This window comes from Podarcis pityusensis (genome assembly GCF_964106645.2).
Source record: "Podarcis pityusensis genome assembly, chromosome: 18".
NCBI classification, from domain to species: domain Eukaryota; kingdom Metazoa; phylum Chordata; class Lepidosauria; order Squamata; family Lacertidae; genus Podarcis; species Podarcis pityusensis.
Window position 1 is genome coordinate 5785518 of NC_138043.1, and position 11303 is coordinate 5796820.

The 11303-nt window shown below is 48.0% G+C and overlaps 1 protein-coding gene across 2 annotated transcripts in view; it reads right to left on the reverse strand.

Moving 5' to 3' along the window:
* Window positions 1-9013, reverse strand: part of LOC308467423 (acidic leucine-rich nuclear phosphoprotein 32 family member D-like) — a 34616-nt gene extending 25603 nt beyond the window's left edge. Inside the window, exon 1 of one of the 2 annotated variants that reach the window (XM_080989157.1) lies at window positions 8840-9013. In XM_080989157.1, coding sequence (XP_080845283.1) covers window positions 8840-8893 — 54 coding nt within the window. In that variant the 5' untranslated portion in view covers window positions 8894-9013. The remainder of the gene's footprint in view (window positions 1-8839) is intronic. The other variant, XM_080989158.1, reaches the window with a different exon arrangement.
* Window positions 9014-11303: the final 2290 nt, after the last annotated feature.

An 11303-nucleotide genomic window follows, 5' to 3' on the forward strand; every position in this document is an offset into this window, starting at 1 on the left:
CTGAGGTACCACTGTACTCTATTCTGAACTTAAAATGGGAAGCATAATGCTGGTGGTCAACAAAAGAGGTTCAAAGACTCTCTCAAGGCAAATCTAAAAAAATGTAGTATAAACACTGGCCTGCGAGCGCTCCAGTTGGAGAACAGCCTTTGCCAAAGGTGTAATGGGCTTTGAAGACACTCGAACTCAGGACGCAAGGGAGAAACGTGCTAAGAGGAAGGTACACTTGGCAAACCCTCACCGGAATCAACTCCCGCTCGGAAACCAATGTCCCCACTGTGGAAGGACGTGAGGATCCAGAATTGGCCTCCACAGTCACTTACGGACTCATTGTTAAAACCGTGTTCAATCTTACTTGGCTACGAGGGATCACAAAAAGAGAGAAGATGGCCGCTAACAGAAGCTTTGTAAGCCACAAGTCTTAGCACCCCCATATCATTTGCTTATGGCACTTCAGAGAATCATATGATTGTAGGGACCCCATAGGGTCATCTAGCTCAACCCCGCTGCAATGCAGGAACCCTGCACACAGCTGGAAGCACCAATGTTCCGGCTAACATTGCGCACAGACCCATTTTGCCACTAGGGAGATGCACTTGTGTGCCCTTTTATAGCCCCCCGCCCTGCAAACAGCTCATGGCTTCCAAATGGAGAAGTCCCTGCCCTCTAAAAATCTAAAACAGACATGGCACAAGAGGAAAGAAGAACAGGAGGAAGGAAGAGAAAAGCAAGCACAAGCTCTTAACAGTTGCAGCTTTTGTCTAGGTTCTGGCTATGGTGGCATAAACATACCGTGTAATGTTCGAAAATTCATCCAAGGAAACTAACACCCCCGGAAGCTTTGATCAGGACCTAGATCTGTCTGGGGGGGGGGTCCCAAGAAGGGGGTGCTGAGCAACACCCCCCTTTCAAGTGCACCCCTCCCCTGCCATTTACACAAATTTAAACCCAAAATCGGAATCCTCTCATTAAAAGAACAGAAGGAGTTAATTCATCCTTCCGTCACCAAAATCGCTTGCATTTTTAATGTAAACCAACCTCTCAACCTGCTCCCAAACTCCCACACCATCACCAAATTGCGCCGACACTTCAGAGACTTTTCCTGCGCTAAATGTCCAGATTCTGCAACAAGAGGACAGCAGAGATCAGGGAAGCGGCTGGGCTGATGGAGGGAGGTTTGGCCCAGAGGTTTAAGGCTGCAAAGAGTTCCCTGTCTTGTTGGGGGGGGGGTCTTTTTGACGACAGCTATAACTCCTATCGGGATGTGGGTGGCGCTGTGGGTTAAACCACACAGCCTAGGGCTTGCCGATCAGAAGGTTGGTGGTTCGAATCCCCGCGACGGGGTGAGCTCCCGTTGCTCGGTCCCTGCTCCTGCCAACCTAGCAGTTCGAAAGCACGTCAAAGTGCAAGTAGATAAATACTTCCGGCGGGAAGGTAAACGGCGTTTCCGTGCGCTGCTCTGGTCCGCCAGAAGCGGCTTACTCCTGCTGGCCACATGACCCGGAAGATGTACACCAGCTCCCTCGGCCATAAAGCGAGATGAGCATCGCAACCCCAGAGTCGGCCACAACTGGACCTAATGGTCAGGGGTCCCTTTACCTTTATCTTTACAACTCCTATCGGAAAGGGCCCCCTTCAGAGAAACGCAATTTTGAGCTCCAGGAAGACTTCGCCATCTCCCCCCCCCCCTCAAACCAGGGTAGATAAAAAAATCAATGGTGTTTTGTTAAAAAATGAGGATTTGTTTCAAGTTTTTCATGTGTGCTAAAACTCAGTCTAAGGTGTGTTTTTTTTAAAAAAAATCGTTTAACCACATCAGTTCACAAACATGGATAGATATGCTATACAGTGGTACCTCGGGCTAAGAACTTAATTTGTTCTGGAGGTCCATTCTTAACCTGAAACTGTTCTTAACCTGAAGCACCACTTTAGCTAATGGGGCCTCCTGCTGCTGCTGCGCCGCCGGAGCAAAATTTCTGTTCTCATCCTGAAGCAAAGTTCTTAACCCGAGGTAATATTTCTGGGTTAGTGGAGTCTGTAACCTGAAGCGTCCGTAACCCGAGGAACCACTGTAATGTTATTGTTTCAGTTAAATAAATTGTTAAAATTCTTATTAAGGAAATGATTCATTTTTCTCCTTCCAATAAAGCACAGCAGAAAAGTTGTCCAAATATAAACAGTTAACTTATTAAATCTCACCATAATTTCATAATTATCTGTCCATGTATTTCTAACGGTATAACCAAATGATTTAAATCAAGTCTTACTGACTAGTGATTTAAATCAAATCCACCCTACTGCGAACGGCTCAATTGTATGCAGTTCCCATTTGCTGCTTTGCCACACTAGGGACTAGCGCCATGGGAAGGCGGAAGGCGGCCTGGAGCGCAGGACGAACTGTAAAAAGCAGAGTGGTTTTGATTTAAATCAAATCAATTTAAATCGCTAGTCAGTAAGACTAGATTTAAATCACTTTCTTACCGAAAGACTCATTCGCACTGGTATAATCTGAATATTTACAACCAGATTTAAGGTTTCATTTTTGGAACAGTAATTTTTCAGAGTCCTTTTTTTAACAGTTATATCAAAAACACCGATTTGGTCATACCATTAGGAATACACACTTATGAAATCATTTTAAAGTTTAGTAAGTTAACTGTTTATATTTGGACAACTTTTCTGCTGTCCTTTAGTGGAAGGAGAAAAAAATAACCATTTAAACAACTTATTTAAGTAAAACAGTAACATTATAGCATGTGTATCCATGTTTGTTAACCGATGCGGTTACAACAATTAAAAACAACAACATAAGATGAGTTTTAGCACACATAAAAAACTTAAATCCTTATTTCCTGATGAATAGCCTTTGGAGTATAATGTAGCTTAAATAGAAAACTATCCTTAGAAACATTTTTCCTCCCAAAGCATTTTGCATTGTAAAAATCCAATTAAAATAAAAAACATCCAATTTTTTTATTATTATTTTTTAATCACTGGTTTTTATCCACCCTGGTATAAAGCAAAGCCTCAAGGGTTCAGGGGAGACAGCTTCACAAAGCTCTGGAACAGCATTTTCCAAACTTGTGGGAGCCCCAACTCGCATCATCCTTAGCTAGTAGGAGCAGTGGAAATTCTTTTTCCTTTTTGCTCCTTTTCCCTTCCTGCTCTGCTATGGTCCTTTGCATTTTGTGTGGGTTAAGGAGATGCAGATGAAAGACCGTGTTTGAGAGGAAGGGAAAGGAAGATCTCCCAGGATGGCAAAAGGTACAGGACCCCTGGATGGTTGAGTCCAGCCAAAGGCGACTCTGGGGTTGCGGCGCTCATCTCGCTTTCAGGCCGAGGGAGCTGGCGTTTGTCCACAGACAGCTCTCTGGGTCATGTGGCTAGCAGGACTAAACCGCTTCTGGCACAATGGGACACTGTGATGGAAACCAGAGTTCACGGAAACGCCGTTTACGTTCCTGCCGAGCGGTACCTATTTATCTACTTGCACTGGTGTGCTTTCGAACTGCTAGGTTGGCAGGAGCTGGGACAGAGCAACGGGAGCTCACACCGTTGCGAGGATTCGAACCACCAACCTTCTGATCGGAAAGCCCAAGAGGCTCAGGGGTTTAGACCACAGCGCCACCCGCGTCCCAGGATGAGGCTAGGGGGAAAAGGGAAACCCTTAGGTGGAAACTTCATAGTATAACAAGAGCTGGAAGGGACCCCAGAGGTCCTCAAGTGTAACCTCTTGCATTGCAGGAATCTTTTGTGCAAAATCTCGAACCCAATACCTTGAGATTAAGAGTCTCAGGCTCTACCATCCTGAGCTATCAACCCTCTCTGCGCGGGAAAAGTTAACGTTTACCTGCGAAAGAGGACTTTGTATTCTCTTTCTTTCCCCTATGTTGCTGTTTAGATTTGCGGTTTTTTATTGTAAGTTATTATGGAACGCCTTTATACAATTTTTTAAAAAGGAACTGTAGTCCAAAACAACTGGAGACCCAAGTTTGGGACACCCTGCTTTAGAACAGCCTTTGGAAAACCCTGTTCTAGAACAGTGTCCTCTAAAAGTTTTTTGACTATGACTCCTGTGAGCTCCAGTCAGCACTGTTAGAAGCGCAGATATACAGCCGTGCCTTGGTTCTTCAACGGAATCCATTCCGGAAGTCCTTTCGACTTCCAAAACGTTCGCAAACCAAAGTGCGGCTTCTGATTGGCTGCAGGAACCTCCTGCAGCCAATCAGAAGCTGTGGAAGATGGGTTGGATGTTCGGGTTCCAAAGAACGTTCGCAAACCAGAACGTTCACTTCCGGGTTTGCGGCGTTCAGGAGCCAAAACGTTCCAAGTTGCAAGGCATTCAGCAACCAAGGTCTGACTGTGTAAGCTAATTGCCAAATGGCACCTTAAACCTAGGTTAAAGTAAGTGGAATGTCGAGGTGCCCTTTCCAATGAAACTTTATTATTAATTTCTAGACGGCTTTACATTTTAAAGAAAAAACCTCAAAGCGGTTTGCAACACATTAAAACCTCCAATAATCCGATCCAGAATAAAACAAATGCCAGCTTCAAGGAATATACAGTGGTACCTCGGGTTAAGTACTTAATTTGTTCCGGAGGTCCGTTCTTAACCTGAAAATGTTTTAACCTGAAGCACCACTTTAGCTAATGGGGCCTCCTGCTGCTGCCGCGCTGCCGGAGTACAATTTCTGTTCTTATCCTGAAGCAAAGTTCTTAACCCGAGGTACCACTGTATTTCAGATTATTCTCTAAGGGACATTTGACTCTCCCCCTATTTATTTAGTACATACAGTGGTACCTCAGGTTAAGTACTTAATTCGTTCCGGAGGTCTGTACTTAACCTGAAACCGTTCTTAACCTGAAGCACCACTTTACCTAATGGGGCCTCCTGCTGCTGCTGCACCGCCGGAGCACAATTTCTGTTCCTATCCTGAAGCAAAGTTCTTAACCTGAAGCACTATTTCTGGGTTAGCGGAGTCTGTAACCTGAAGCATATGTAACCTGAAGTACCACTGTACTCAATTTATAGAGCTGCCCCATAGCACGAGGCCTCTAGGAAGGCAGGGTGGGATAGTGGTTAGAGTGTCATAGACCGGGACCTGGGAGATCAGGGCTCGAATCCCCACTCCCGTCAGGAAGCTCACTGGGTGACTGGAGTCAGCCACAACCTCTTGATCTACCTCGCAGGGTCGTTGCAGGCATTAACTGAGGAGGGGGATGAACCATGGACTCCTTGGGGAAAAAGCTGGGAGATCAGGTCAACAAATAAGCTCTTCCGCTGAGCTGCTTAAGGAAGCTGGAGGGACTAGCCAGGTGGCAATGTCAGGTGCCAAACTGGCACACAGATCTCCGCGTGGTCACAATCGGACCCACGCCAGTCGCAAAATGCACATGGCTAATTTCTAACACTGCTGGTCAGCCCAGCCATATACCGCCAAAGCTGACTGGGGGGTTGTACTCCAAAACCGTCAAGGCCATTCCGGAAACACTACTTGTGGCAGACCCCTGTCAAGGGCAGCAGAAAAATATTTGCCGTGTCCTCGTCTGCTAAAGCTCATTCCCCTCTCATCCCACCCAATAGAAGAGTTCTCAGTAACTTAAAAGTCCACACCAATTTAGACTGGCCCCGAATTTGCGGTGTCGCCTTTTGACAAACAGTCCCTAAGGCACTTTCAAGGCAGGGGGAAATGGAATGAGTCCAAGCCGAATAGACACTGGTTTCCATCTTGACCCAGCCACAAATGTTATGAGCAAGTCCTATCCTTATCCCCATTTCGCAGGTGGAACAGCCAAGGTCATTGCTAGCCTACCTTACTGGGGGGAGAATTAAGGAAAAGCATTTCCGCACACCTGAATCGTTCTAGGTCAGAGCAGACCCGCTGAAATTAAACTGCCCTTTTAATTCAGAGCTACTAATCGCAACCGTTAGAATTTCGTTGGATACAATCCACCGCAATTTCCTCTCATTCCCCCTCCCCCTTGCCTATTTTAAACTGCAAGCTCCTTGAGGACAGAGACTCATCATCTACTGGAGAGAAGGATCTGAAATGTTTTCCTTGGAGCTTGAATTTGTTTCGTTCCAGATCATTTGACTGGACGTTTTAATGTGTTGTAAACCGCTTAGAGACAGCCCTCCCCCTTTAAAATATAAAAGCAGAAGAGAAACCGAAATAATTAATAACGGTAATAATAAAGTTCACCGCAAAAATGAAAAAACAGATACCTAGTCATTCCATTGAGGCAACCATAGGCTAGCTCTAAGGTGCAAGTTTGGCGACTAGCTTAAAAATCGGGAGTTTCTAACACCAAATAGAGAGGCTGCCCCCCATCGCCCTGTCTCAACAATGTGATGAATACATAGGTTCTCAGTGGCAGAACAACTGCTTGGAGTGCAGAAGACCCCCCAGTACACCTGCTAGGCATGCAGAAAGAGAACTGCTACCATCCAATGCAGACAATGACCTGACTCAAGTTTTACGTAGTTAAGCGTGGCTCTTTTTAATTTTTAAGGGAGGGTGTTTTCTACGTGAAACACGCTGAAATTATTCTTAAACACAGGTACAATGATCGCAAACTGTCCCTCCAAACAGGATTCCCCCAGATGTGCCAGTTTATAGTCCCTCCCCCCCAAAGAACTACAATTCCCAGAGTTCCTTGCTGGGGGAGCCATGATACTGCCCAAGCTATCAGTAGTGGAGGAGGCAGTCCTGGCTCCTCCCAAAAGAGGCGGGGGGCGCGGACCAAGGCTTAACCCCCACAATGGCAGCCACACACACAGGAAGCCAGGCGCCTGGAAACCAAGCGAAGCAACAGCAGAGGACCAGTGTCCACACGTGGCAAGCCCCCCCCCATACACAAAACACCCCCCCCCCCAAATGTGGCTGATCCAAACTGCAGCCAAGCAACCCTCAGGAATAGGGGTCAGCTTGGCTCCTGGGTGCAACCCAGCCAAAAGCATTGCTCAAAATGGACCAGAAAGCCTAAACACACACACACACACACACACACACACAGATTGTGTGTTTGTGTGTGTTCTTGCAAGACTTCTAACAGCAGTTTCAGAACCCCCCCCCCCCGTCCAAGTCAGGGTCAAGGCTCTATCTCCCAGCTCCTGGGTGCAACCATAAATTCAATTGGTTCGTGTGTGTGTGTGTGTGTGTCACCGCCCTCTTCCCCCCCCAACCCGCCTTTCATTCAGCCCAAGCCACGCTCCCCCCCTGCTGCTAGACCATCTTGGATGACCCTTTAAACCCCCAAACCATAAAAGGCCCCCTTGGCCTCTCCATCCGCCTGCCTGACCCAGTCCCCATCCCTCCCTCCCCCCCGCCTCCAAAAAAAGCTACACGTGGACGCGGCTCGGCATGCGTCCATTCCGCCCCCCCCCCGCAACATCCCCTTCCTTTCCCTTTCTGCTTCTCTCCCAAAACCAAGAGGGGGGGGGAAACCACTTGAGATTTTAATCTCAACCCCCCCCTTTTTTTTTTACAAAGCAGCGCCTTCTTTGGCGAGGCGCGCAGCCACCCAGCGCCAAACCCCTCCTTTCCTCTGCGCTCTCAAAAGCTCCACTGTGGTTTTTCTCCTCCCACTCCCCGAGGTGGTAAAATGGGGGGGGGGGTTTAGGAGGAGGGAATTAAGCGGGTGGGAAACAAACTCTTCCCTCACTGATCGCCCTTCTCCCAGCACCAGTAGTTATATATATATATAATCGTCTGGGTTTTTTTTTTAGTAAACGCGTTTCCACGTGCGCAGCTGGCGGGGGGGGGGGGCGGGAAAGAGAAGAATTGTGCTTTTGGGAGGGCGCAAGGAAGCGGTTTATGGAGGGGGGGGAGTGCCCATGGGTAGGGAGGAAACTGCCGCCATCCTTCCTCCTCCCCCCGCCGACCCAAGATTGCATTAAAAAAAACACCACAAAAACCCCACCATGTGCGCTTTAGTTACGCATCATTTATAGACCGGGTAAAGCGAGCCCGGAGAAACGAAGCCGGGGGAAATCACAATTCACAACTCTGACCCACGTTCCCGGGATGAAGGGGGGCGGTCCAAGGCCTACAGGGCTTTTCTTTCTCCCTTTGGGGTGGGGGTGGGGGGGTTATTCCGCTCCACCTTTCTGGAAAACATTCAAATACCTACTCCAACATTCCTGGGGTGGGAATATTTTTTAAGCACCCCCCCCCGAGGCCACACAACTACCCCACTCACCGAGCTCGCTCTCTCCCCCCGTCCCCGAAAAGAAACAAGCAATTCCCCCCCCCCATTAAAAAGAACCCCTCAACTAGGCGTGGGAAGTAGCCAAGTAGGCCTCGGTTCAACTCCCCAAGCAAGCATTCAGAATGCAGGGGAAACCAGATTCCTCCCCCCACTTTACAAAACATATGGGTCAAGGGGCGGGACAGGACCCCCCTCCCCCCAAAAAACAGATCCCAATTTGATTATTTTATTTTTAAATCCGCCTGTTCCAAGAACCCCCTAAAACTTATCTTGTGCGTAAAAACACACTTTTGGAGAGGCGAAAGGCAAAGCGGCGCATGTGTTGCTCTTGGGTTTTTTTTGGGGGGGGTCTTAAAAGGGGTCGCAAAAAAATAGGTCGAGGGGCCCCCCCTTTCTCTCCCAGAGGCAGGAATGTAAAGGATCGGGGAGGAAAGGAAGAAGGCGCGGAAAAATGAGAAGAAATGGGGAAAAGGGCACTCCAAAAACTGCAGGGCGAGGATGGGTTTCCGTGCGCCCAGGAGCGCGGCGCGCGTCTCCAACATGTCGGCCGCGCACACGTGTGCGCGAAGCGGGCCGGAGGCGGGGGAAGGCAGCCGGGCCTGGGCCGGGGGAAGGAGGGAAGGCTCACCTCGGCTGGCTTCTTGTTCCGCAGCTCCAGGTTGAGCCGTTTCTTCATCTCCATGGCGGCCGGGCGACGTCTCCGCGCGGCGGGGCGAGTCTCGGGCGAAGAGCAGCAGCAGGCGGCCGCGCGGACGGGAGCAGCGAGCTGCGGGCTCCTCCCCGCCGCCGCTTATATAGCAGCCAGGCACCCCAGGCAACAAAAGGGAGGCGGGCGGGGTGGGGGGGAGCCGACGGAGCCGGGAGAAGCGCCCCCTGGCGCCGGAGAATTGCCGCTGCGACGCGCCCGCCTCAGAGGAACCCGCCGGGCAGCGTCCTCTGCTGGCCACGCGGCGCCTTCGTTCGAAGGCACGTTTTCCTTTAAACGGGAAAATGAATGAACACAATGGATTGGTAATGCGAATACTGCTAATAATAATGACCAGTGCTTTTTTAAAACTTTTTTTTTAATTATTATTTAGAGCCCAGTTGCAGCGTTTTACCCTCACCCCAACTGTGGCGAAATGTAAGATTGGATGAATAAACTCAAGCAGACAATGATCTGGATTAAAAATGGCCTCAAACTTTATTGATTACAGACATAGGTGGAGTTTTGGCTCAGGAATTGGGTGTATATATCTGTCCCAGCCCTCCCCAACCAAAAAAATCAATTATTTAATTTAAACAAGGGTAAGGTAACTCAGAGGACGAGATGGTTGGACAGTGTTCTTGAAGCTACAAACATGAGTCTGACCAAACTGCGGGAGGCAGTGGAAGACAGGAGGGCCTGGCATGCTCTGGTCCATGGGGTCACGAAGAGTCGGACACGACTAAACGACTAAACAACAACAACAAGGTAACTCATTTCCCCAGGGTTTCTGCTCAAAAACCCCTCTAATAATAATAATTTAAAAATCCTATCACTGTTAGAAAGAATATTATTGTTATTATTATTATTAGTACCCTGCCTATCTGACTGGGGCAACGCAGCCACTCTGGGTGGCTTCCAACAGATATGAAAACATTTTTTTAATTAAAAAAATCACTCTACAGGGCTGTCTTTAGTAAAGGTAAAGGGACCCCTGACCATTAGGTCCAGTCGTGGCCGACTCTGGGGTTGCGGCGCTCATCTCGCTTTATTGGCCGAGGGAGCCGGCGTACAGCTTCCGGGTCATGTGGCCAGCAGGACTAAGCCGCTTCTGGCGAACCAGAGCAGCACACGGAAACGCCGTTTACCTTCCTTTAGATGTCTTATAAAGGTTGCATGGTTACTCATCTCCTTGATGGGAGGGTGTTCCACATGGCGGGTGCCACTACTGAGAAGGCCCTCTGCCTGGTTCTCTGTAGCTTTACTGGACAATGGGGAGACGCTTCTTCAGGTCTACTGGGCCAAGGCCGTTTAAGGCTTCAAAGGTCAGCACCTACACTTTGAATTGTGCTCAGAAACGTCCTGGGAGCCAATGTAGGTCTTTCAGGACTGGTGTTATGTGGTCCCAGCGGCCACTCCTAGTCACCAGTCTAGCTGCCGCATTCTGGATGAGTTGCAGTTTCTGGGTCACCTTCCAAGGTAGCCCCACGTAGAGCGCATTGCAGTAGTCCAAGCGGGAGATAACCAGAACATGGACCACTCTGGCGAGACAGTCTGCGGGCAGGGAGGGTCTCAGCCTGCATACCAGATGGAGCTGATAAACAGCCGCCCTGGGCACAGAACTGACCTGCTCCTCCATGGACAGCTGTGACTCCAAAATGACTCCCAGGCTGCGCACCTGGTCCTTCAGGGGCACAGTTACCCCATTCAGGACCTGCCTGCCCCCTGTCGCCCAGAAACAGCACTTCTGTCTTGTTGGGATAAAACTAAATAATAAACTAAGGTATATAGGGAATGGAAAATATTTAAAGAATACTTTAAAATGTACTGTACGAACAATAAGATACTTGCAGAAATAGAGTGATACTGGCAACCAAGAATTACCTAAAATATAATAGTGGATTATATATCTATATACAAAAATAATTTGAATCTGTGCAAGGAATACAGACAATATAAGTAGTATAATGAGAAGTTATATATTTTAATCTGTCATGTAAGTGTAATATATTGTATTTGTTTACGTTTGTTTCTTTATCTTTTCTTATTTCATTGTTTCTATTCATTTGTATCGTTTTCTGTTTTATTTGTTATGTAACTCATGTATATTTGTCTACATGAAAATTTTCATTAAAAAAAGAGAATAAACTAAGGTTCTAGACCTCATGGTTCTGAATAAAGGACTGGTTTAAATACCGGTAGTTCAGTTGGTTAAAGTGTCGTGCTGATGACCCCAAGGTTGCAGGTTTGATCCCTGTAAAGGACAGCCTCATATTCCTGCATTGCAGTGGGTTGGACTAGATGATGCTCAGGGTCCCTTCCAACTCTCTGATTCTATGATTCTAAGGGTAGGAAACTGGAGTCAACCAAGTCAATCTGATTGTTGGTCCATCAAGAGCTCAGTACT